Source organism: Clupea harengus, chromosome 6 (genome assembly GCF_900700415.2).
Source record: "Clupea harengus chromosome 6, Ch_v2.0.2, whole genome shotgun sequence".
Lineage (NCBI taxonomy): Eukaryota > Metazoa > Chordata > Actinopteri > Clupeiformes > Clupeidae > Clupea > Clupea harengus.
Window position 1 is genome coordinate 8275444 of NC_045157.1, and position 10482 is coordinate 8285925.

At 37.0% G+C, this 10482-nt stretch overlaps 1 protein-coding gene across 1 annotated transcript; it reads left to right on the forward strand.

Annotated features, from left to right (window-relative positions):
• Positions 1-1749: 1749 nt before the first annotated feature.
• LOC116217906 (natterin-3-like) lies at positions 1750-10254 on the forward strand. The gene is made up of 3 exons (XM_031568919.1): positions 1750-1857; positions 8091-8241; positions 8562-10254. The coding sequence occupies exons 1-3, from the start codon at positions 1765-1767 to the stop codon at positions 9686-9688; spliced, it is 1371 nt and encodes a 456-aa protein (XP_031424779.1). The 5' UTR covers positions 1750-1764; the 3' UTR covers positions 9689-10254.
• The last annotated feature ends 228 nt before the right edge of the window (positions 10255-10482 follow it).

Genomic DNA, 10482 nt, shown 5'->3' on the forward strand with positions numbered 1-10482 from the left:
CAACAGAAAAACATGCAAAAGGAACAGAACACATGTCCATCCCTGACCAAAGATGGACAGTTCACTTGACTTGGTCCCTGGGCGCTTACAAGCTGCCCACTGCTCATGGGGGGTCCTGGAGGAGGGACAGTCCAAAAGGCAGAAGATAAATTCACCGCAACCTCAGGCCTGCGTGTGTGTCCTGTGTCGCCTCCATATATTCATGTGTGTGTTCCAGTGTGTCGTGTGTGCCAATAAAACCTGACAATTATTATATTTATCAAGTTTTAGGACTTTTTACACATTTAAGATCACATTTATGCAGATATACTGAAAATTCTAAAGGGTTCACAAACTTTCTAGCACCACTGTATATCACTCCAAAATGAGAGAGATGACCATGATAGAACCATTCATGAATCAGTGGCACATTATCGTCTATTTAATTTTCTGATGTTTTTTTTCATTTTGATTTGAGCCAGCAATTGCTTCCAAGAATTATTGTGACTGCAGTATAGGCAGTGTTTTTTTTTGGGGGGGGGGGGCCTATGCTGGAGGAAATACTGTATGTATAACTGGAAGTTGTACGATTTTAAGTAGATGCAGCAACTTTCTTGATGAACTTTGTCTCAGCTCTAGGTTGTTATCTGAAGAAGGTAGGCAGATATCAGGTGAACACAGATTTACAACCCTCAGGTGTGCAGTGACTCACATGATTTCTGAGGAACTAGAGTGGGAGTCCTGGTATAATCAATAACTCAGTAAGGCTGGCAAAGGTGCCATACGGAGCACAGTTCAAAGTCCAACAGTGTTCCAGCGTGTTCAGTGTGTTCCAGTGTGTTCAGTTTGTTCAGTGTGTTCAGTGTTCCAGCGTGTTCAGTGCTCCAGTGTGTTCCAGTAGAATACAATTTTAAATACATCAACTGTGTTCCAGTAGTATAACATTTAAAAAAATGTTATGCAACAATTTGACCTCAAATTAACAGCTTCAAAATCATTTTGGTGGTACACTGATGTAATATGGCATCTGTGTCACTGCCACAGCATGCCTGGTGCACCTGGTATAGCACTGTGTCTTTGGGGTATGGGTGCGAGACCTCTTGTGAGAACTACATAATGCTTTATGGCACCACCTCACACAACAACAACAACAGTCAGATAGCAGGTTAAACTAGATTCACATCTCTCAGGTCTGCCGTAACTGAATAAAAATGTACTTCCTTGAAGCCACACACACATAGTCCTGCATCATATGATTTCTTGAAAACTTGAGTGTTGGCATGGGTGTGGTGGGATATTGTCTTGTGAACTAAAGCTCAACAGAAGATGGGTCATGCAGCAAGACAACAACCCTAAACACACAAGTGTGTAAGTGTAGTCTAGAGTTGAAGCAGTTTTGTAAGGAGGAATGGGCCAAAATTCCTCCAAGCAAATGTATGGGACTGATTAATAGTTATAGAAAACGTTTGGTTGAGGTTCGATGTATAGGGTGATATGCATAAACACAGGTATGCCCAGGTGAGATGCATAAAGATAGGTTTGCCTAGGTGTATATCTGCATAAATTTGATCTAAAATGTGATCACATCTTCATCTATGTCCTAAAACTTGATAAGTGGAACCAGTTCAACACAAAAACACAAAAATCTTCTTCTATAATTTATTTATTGAGCAAAATGATTGCATTAAATGCTTTGTTGGAAAAATTAAGTGAAGAAGGCTAAATCTTAATCCTGTAGCATGTGAGTCTCAATCCTGATTGGCTAGTCATTGCGCATGCTTGAAGATGCCTATAAAGTCACAGGACATACTTTCAATGTTACATTGCGGGGAATCTTTCAGAGAGCTCACTAAAGGCTTGCTACATAAGAAGAGAAAGGTAGGTCTTATCATGCAGTGACTGATAACATCTTGCTTATAGTGACACAGCAATTTACAGAAAAGGTTGCTATTGGTTAGTTGATTCACACACGGTAACTTAATAGTATGTAGCCTAGTAAAACATACACACACACACACAATGCGTTGTTTACTAACTAAAAATAACTAGGCCTTTGTGTTTCTGTATGATAATACATCTGCCTTCCTGGTATTTTCTGTATGTTTCTGCACTGCAAAAAATCAGCCTTCAAAAACAAGAAAAAAAAGTAAAAAAATGGGGTATATATCACTTAAAATAAGCTAAAGTATCTGCCAACAGAACAGGAAGATTTGACTTACCAAGACTTTCTAAAAAAAGTAAAAATATCTAGCCTCAAAGAACCCAAATATATCTTAAAACTAGTGTGGCCAGACTAAAAACAAGTACATTTGTCAAAATATTTAAGAATAATTTTCTCAATATGTAGGAAAACGTGCTTATATTCACTAAATGCTAGCACCATCATCTTGAAATGAGGCTACATGCTAGGCAATGTATCTTGAAATCAGTACAGCTACTCTAAAAACAAGTGCATTTGCCTAAATACAAAAAAAATTAAGAATTCTTTCCTCGAAATGTAGAAAAATGTGCTTATATTCAGCAAATGATAGCACCATCATCTTGAAATGAGGCTATATGTTAGGCAATTTATCTTGAAATTAGTACAGCTACACTTAAAACAAGTACATTTGCCTAGATGCCCAAAATATATAAGAATTATTTTCTCAATATGTTGGAAAATGTGCTTATATTCAGCAAATGCTAGCACCATCATCTTGAAATAAGGCTTTATGTTAGGCAATTTATTTTGAAATCAGTAAAGCTACAATAAAAACAAGTACATTTGCCTAGATACTGTAAGAATTATTTTCTCAATATCTAGGACAATTTGCTTAAATTCAGCGATTTTTCTTTATTTCTAATTATTATTTTTCAAGCTTTATTTTTTCGGCTTTTTTGCCTTTACTCAGATAGGACAGTAGAGCGAGACAGGAAGCGAGCTGGAGGGAGGGATTGAGAAATGACCGCAAGTCGGACTCGAACCTGAACTCTTACCTGTATCCCCATCTTACCCATTCATGGTGCAGGGTTGCTGCCGCTTGTGCCACAGCTCCATCCTTAAAACAGTCATCTGTTGAGGATATTGCCATTTGTTTTGGAGAGTTTTGAAGTCAATGCATATGTGCAATTGATCATTGAGATAATAGAGACCGCAGTGTTACACCTAAACAGCATTATGTGATTAATTTGCCATCAGAGATCAAATCATTGGATCCAATGGTCAGACATATGTGTATGTGGTTCGAGTCTTAACATTGTTTCTTTAAACAATGGGCATCTAAGCTCAAATTCAAGTACATTTGTCTTGATTCTGACTTTGACAAAGCAGTTTTGTACTTGCCAGTGGTGATGAAACTAGTTCCAAGCACTAACTTGCTCAGAACCAATAATAAAATCTCAGTAACAGGTTATAGTACCTTAGGCAATTTATCTTGAAATCAGTAATGCTTTTTAAGAACATTTGCCTAGATACCGTAAGAATTCTTTTCTCAATATCTAGGACAATTTGCTTAAATATAGCGATTTTTTTTGCTCAGAACTAGGAATAAAATCTCAGTAACAAGTTATAGTACCTTATTAAGATACACCATCTTAGTAAGATGAAATATCTTAAATCAAGGCAATATATATTTGTTTTTTGTTTGACAAGATATTTCTTCCTACCGGGTAAGAGCATTTGACTTCAAAACTCTCCAAAACAAATGGCAATATCCTCAACAGATGATTTCTTTTCTTGTTTTTAAAGGCTGATTTTTTGCAGTGTAGGAAGAAATATCTTGTCAGACAAAAACAAGTATATATTGCCTTGATTTAAGATATTTCATCTTACTAAGATGGTGTATCTTAATAAGGTACTATAACTTGTTACTGAGATTTTATTACTGGTTCTGAGCAAAAAAAATCGCTATATTTAAGCAAATTGTCCTAGATATTGAGAAAATAATTCTTACGGTATCTAGGCAAATGTTCTTGTTATTAGTGTAGCTTTACTGATTTCAAGATGAATTGCCTAACACATTATCTACATTTCGAGAAAATAATTCTGACATTTTTTTGTATTTAGGCAAATGTACTTGTTTTTAGAGTAGCTTTACTGATTGCAAGATAAATTACCTAGCATATAGCCTCATTTCAAGATGATGGAACTATCATTTGCTGAATATAAGCACATTTTTCTACATTTCGGGACAATTATTCTTAAGTTTTTTTTTATTGAGGCAAATGTACTTGTTTTTAGAGTAGCTTTACTCATTTCAAGATAAATAGCCTGGCATTAGACTCATTTCAAGATGATAGTGCTAGCATTTGCTGAATTTAAGCACATTTTCTACATATTGAGAAAATAATTCTCAAATCTTTTGGGTACATAGGCAAATGTATTTTTTAGTGTAGTTGTACTGATTTCAAGATAAATTGCCTAGCATATAGCCTCATTCAAGATGATGGGCTATCATTTGCTGAATATAAGCACATTTTTCTATATATTGAGAAAATAATTCTGACATTCTTTTGTATTCGGGCATATGTGCTTGTTTTTAGTGTAGTTGTACTGATTCAAGATAAATTGCCTAGCATGTAGACTCATTCTAAAATGATGGTGCTAACATTTGCTGAATATAAGCAATTTTTTCTATATTGAGAAAATAATTCTGAAATTTTTTGTATTCGGGCATATGTGCTTGTTTTTAGTGTAGTTTACTGATTTCAAGATAAATTACCTATCATGTAGACTGATTTAAAGATGATGGTGCTAGCATTTGCTGAATATAAGCACTTTTTCTACATATTGAGAAAATAATTCTTAATTTTTTGTATTTAGGTAAATGTACTTTTTAGTGTAGTTTACTGATTTCAAGATAAATTGCCTAGCCTATAGCCTATTCAAGATGATGGTGCTAGCATTTGCTGAATTAAGCACATTTTTCTACATATTGAGAAAATAATTCTAAATTTTGTGGGTACATAGGCAAATGTACTTGTTTAGTGTAGTTGTACTGATTTCAAGATAAATTGCCTAGCATATAGCTCATTCAAATGATGGGCTACATTTGCTGAATATAAGCACATTTTTCTATATATTGAGAAAATAATTCTGACATTTTTGTATTCGGGCATATGTGCTTGTTTTTAGTGTAGTTGTACTGATTCAAGATAAATTGCCTAGCATGTAGACTCATTTAAAATGATGGTGCTACATTTGCTGATATAAGCATTTTTTCTATATTGAGAAAATAATTCTAAATTTTTGTATTAGGCATATGTGCTTGTTTTAGTGTAGTTGTACTGATTTCAATAAATTGCCTATCATGTAGACTCATTTAAGATGAGGCCTAGCATTTGCTGAATATAAGCATTTTTCTACATTTGAAAATTAATTCTTAATTTTTTGTATTAGGCAAATACTTTTTTGTAGCTTACTGATTTCAAGATAAATTGCCTAGCATAGCTTATTTCAAGATGATGGGCTAGATTTGCTGAATATAATTAACATTTTCTACATTTGAGAAATAATTCTTAAATTTTTGTATTAGGCAAATGTACTTGTTTTAGTGTAGCTGTACTGATTTCAAGCTAAATTGCCTAGCATATAGCCTTATTTCAAGATGATGGTGCTAGGATTTGCTGAATTTAAGCACATTTTCTTACATATTGAGAAAATAATTCTTAAATCTTTTGGGTATATAGGCAAATGTACTTGTTTTAGTGTAGCTGTACTGATTTCAAGATAAATGACCTAGCATATAGCCTCATTTCAAGATGATGGTGCTAGCATTTGCTGAATATAAGCACGTTTTCCTCATTCACTTTAACCTGCTAAAGGATGATAAAGTCTGTTCTTAAAGCAAAAGTTTGACTTAGTTTAATACTGTCTTTGCACTGTATAGTATTTTGTCTACAGGAATACATAATTGCTGTGCTGTGCTGTGCTGTGCTGTAAAAAAATGTTTTATAGATCAGAAGGACAAGATGCTTGAAATAAGAAATTCTGACTTTGACAAAGCAGTTTTGTACTTATAATGCCTTATAATTATGGCAATTCTAGTTTCAAGCATTAACGTGCTCAGAACCAGTAATAAAATCTCAGTAACAAGTAATAAAACCTTATTAAGATAATTAAGGACTGAAACACTTGAAGCAAGTGAAATGTTCTAACATAAAAAATGCCTGGTAAGAAGAAATATCTTGTCAGACAAAAACAAGCATATATTGCCTTGATTGAAGATATTTCATCTTACTAAGATTTCACTTTTTGCAGTGTGTTGTGTACTCTTGCATCAGGCTTGTAATTGCACTTCTCTGACACTGACAATTGAAAGTATGGGGTGAATGGGGTGACGGCATGCGTTGCTGAACTGAATTTTCCTTTGCTTTGCTTGCCTTGCTTACATCGACTTACCCTAGGAACTTTTCAAGCACAGGCCCCAGCCAATCAAATCACGTGATGTAAATATTCCAGCGCAGGTCTGGTATTATGCAAATATTGTTCAGAGAGTTAGAAGTAATTTTTCTAACTTCTTCTTATTACAGTGCATGCAATGCCCTGTATTGCTATTCCTACGCTTCTTATTATAGCACATGCAATTCCCCGTATTGTTATTCCTAGGCCTCTTATTACAGGGCATAAAATGCTTCTTCTTATTATTCTGTTTACCAATTTATGTGATTAATTCAGCTCGAACCGCTTAACGTAGAAACTTTGTTAAAACCTTGTCGCGTAGGTCTTGTAAAGGCCATTTTCATTTTTCTAAACTTTATACTTTTTAAGATCACTTTAGAGAGCAATGAGGCTGGTGCTAGTTATAAACCAACCAACACTTCTCAGTGACAGCCATACGAAGACGTTATGAGAGAGATAGCTAATAGCGAGGTATTATTTTATCAATGAATGTTGTAGTATGAAAAATGTGTCTTTAAAATTCTATAGTAGAATTTTAACAGGCCGTCCGTGGCTGCTGTGGGATTAAGAGAGACAAAGACTTACATTGAAACGTTGTGACATCATTATAGGGTTATTAAACTCTGTTTCACTTAAGATGTGTGTGTGTGTGGGATGTGTGAGGGACAGACCGTCCACGGCTCATAAAAGCAGTAAGAGCGGCACTCTGTCTGTGTTTTCTAGACCTCCAGAACAAGGCAATGGCCTGTCGGCCAATAAGAGGCATTAGCCTCAACGCTGAATTCCTGGCCAATGGTGATTGAGTTTGGCCTTCTCAAAGTCTTCTTCCACTTTAAACAGAATTGTCTCTCTGTAAACTGTGTAAACATTTTTCTCTAAAATCACACACATGGCAGTCATATCATATCATATCAGTCTATAAAATCCCTCGCTTGACCAGAGCCTGAACATATGCAGCAGAGTTTATATAAATTTCACAATGCTGGTGTCAAGCCCAGCCCAGATAGCACTAGAGTCAGTCCCAGATCTGGTGCAGATGCTTGACAGTTCCTCTTCAAGGCTGGCCACAGCCTGAGGAGACAGTCAGCTGTAACTTTAACAAACAAATGAAAGTTAGGAAAAGGAAAATGAAAAGTTCAGACAAAGGTGGAGACACATCAAAGCCTATGACAGTCCAGTAAACTCAGTCCATGCAGCGAGAGATGCGGACTAGACAAATGTTACTTTCTATGCTTGTTACTTGGATTTGATATGTCTATCCTCATTGTCTTCTTCATAAAGACATACAGTACATGTGCCACGAAACTTTATTTTAGGAGAGCTCAATAACACCCCTTATTTTTATTGTTTATGAAGTAATCATTTCAATCAAGTCAATATGGACTATGGCTTAAGACTGTCACACCCAAATAAAATGGTGGCCCTTGGCTGTGTAATGTCCTGGTCTAAGCCTTCAGAGGTTCCCTTAGGCCTTCTCTTCATCATTTTAAGCAAAGTATTCTGCTTTTAATGTTTTCATTCAATAGGAAAAGAATGCCCTGGTCTAGGCTGATCAGGTGTAATGCTATCAATATAGTTTGCTAGTCCTTAAGAAAGTTGTGTGGCCATAACATTGAGCAATAAAGGTAGCCTATAATTGAATGTCACATACATTGGAGATATCATGGAACATAAATGGTAGGTTTCCCAAATAAATGTATCGTGATTGCATGTTCAATGTTTTCTTTCTCAGATGAGGTCCTACCTGTGTGTAGCTCTCTCTGTTCTGGTCCTGGCCGCGGACCACATCCTTGCTAGTGACACACCTTCGGACACAGCAGGAACCCACCCATTGACGTATTCTCTCAAGGTTTCCAAGGAAATAATCACAGAAAGGCATAGCAGTAAGCATTGTTTCCTTCTGTGTCCAAATGTCTTGTTTCTCACTTTAGTGTCTTTCATGTCTCTTTCACTCATTCGTCTTTTTCCAAAACAAAACCAAGCTAATCAAAAATGCTAATAACTCAGTACCTCAACACAAGGAAATCAGTATAGCAGCTACTTTGCACATTATTGGGATACAACAATGAATGTATGAGCATAGCAATAATGAATATTAAATGTAAAAACTGGTCATAGGACTGGGTACATTGTAAGACTTCAGATTTCAAGATTTCAGTTGTAGACTTGTGCTGACTTTTGTGATCTTGTGCTTTCCTCCTAGCAAACATCTCTGGAGAGCCAGGCCCTTCAGCTCGGAATAATACCATTGCTGTATTTGTTGCTTTCAATGATGCTAAAACTAGCTACATCCCTCCATTCACCTACGACAACTCCAACCTTGAGTGGCAGAGGTTTTCCGGGTCTCTGCCCAATGAAGCAGTGGGCATCTGGAACGGCTACACCAAGCGGTACGATTACGTGTGCAGAACAGTTGATAGCTGTGAGACCGGATTCTACCACAGTGGATATGGCGATAATTGCTTCTACGCACACTACCCTGACTTGCGGTACACTGCTGGTTTTTACATCCTCGTAAACAAAGACGGATTTGAAAATCTGCAGTGGAAATCGGAATCCTATGGGTCTGTTCCTGCAAACTCAGTCAAACCGTGTACGTCAGCGAAGGGTTATGTTGGAAAAAACTGGTACGGTTTAGGATTGGTTCATGCTGGAGATTCATTCTATTTACCTTGGTTGTCATCGCATAAGAATGGTAGATTCTATGGGTACACTACATGGTACAGACAATCCTACCAGGTTTTGACAATAAATACTGATGAATTTTCGCAGGTGATCCAAGATGTAAAGTATGACATTGATAATAGTAACTACATAGACGCTCCCCCATTCGCCGTTGATGAACACACTGTAGTCAACAAACGTTGCGAAAGTGCGATGTTTAGTGCCACACTCTCTGCAACCCAAACTGAAACACACACCTGGCAATTCGATTACTCTATGAAGCTTGGAATCAGCACCACTTTTACCGTAGGGTTACCTACAATAGTTGGCACAAGCATCACCATTGGTTTGGAGCTCTCTTTTCAGTTGACTAAGGGATTTCACATCTCTCAATCTCAAACCACTAGCCTCCATGTGCAAACCAATGTGCCCCCAAACGTGAAGTGCCCTCTTAAGATGCAAGGCAGGAAATACACACTAAACATACCATTTACGGCTCGCCTTGGCCGTACCTACAGCAGTGGTGAGACAAAGTGGACCACCATCTACGGTACTTATGAAGGAGTTCAGGTGTCTAATTATGATGCTATCATAGAGCGCTGTGAGCGCCTGGCTGACCCCTTGCTTTGTCCGGATAAGGTCCATGTGTCAGACACAGAGCTTTGAGAGTGATCTCAAAGTCAAGTTTGTTGGGGTTTCATTAGTACATACAGTACAGGGGATGTTTTCTTGCTTTAGTGTTGTATGACTGAAGGTCAGTCATTCACCAAAATCACATTTACATTGATTCATTTAAGCAGACACTTTTCTTCACAGTGACTTACAGTACAGATATACATCTTGAATTAGTATACATGCTAGCTAGGAATCAAATCCACGCCTTGCTCTACCAATCACATCACTATGTGCCCAGGAGTTGGAGGGCACAGGATGCATTCATGTTCAGGGGCCCTTGATTTCATGATCCATTCCGTGCTCATTGTCTGACTTTGTGTGGCGGTTATATTAGGTACTGATATGGAACATGTCTAGTTCAATATTGGCATGGATGGTCTAACAGCCTTATGGACCTGATAGACCCGAGGCCTGTGGGTCTTGTGTCAAATGCTGAAGTGTTGTACAGCTTGGCCCAACCTCAAGCTCCACATTAGATAACCATGACAACACAACCCTTCACTGTTAATCATTTGTTGTTGCTTCTTGCTCTGTTTTCCTGTCATTGTGAAATGTTAGCTTTCTCTCTTTCTATGAATAAAATCACAGCTTGTATCACAGTTCTTGGTAGTCTGTTCATCACTGAAAAAAGCCTACTTACCATGTCAAGTTTCCACCATAGTGTATCAGGAGAGTGATTGAATGAATGATAACAAGCAAGAAGGGTTTTTGAAATAAGTGAATTATGTTTCTATGTAACCTTTATGATAGTTTAACCAACAACCTGTCTTTTAACTAAATTTGCA

Bases quoted from the DNA above. Each gene is read 5' to 3' on its own strand.
- LOC116217906 (XM_031568919.1), top strand. From the start codon at position 1,765: ATGCCTATAAAGTCACAGGACATACTTTCAATGTTACATTGCGGGGAA. The intron at 1,858-8,090 runs GTAGGTCTTATC...TTTCTTTCTCAG, and splicing joins TGCTACATAAGAAGAGAAAG to ATGAGGTCCTACCTGTGTGT. The intron at 8,242-8,561 runs GTAAGCATTGTT...CTTTCCTCCTAG, and splicing joins AATCACAGAAAGGCATAGCA to CAAACATCTCTGGAGAGCCA.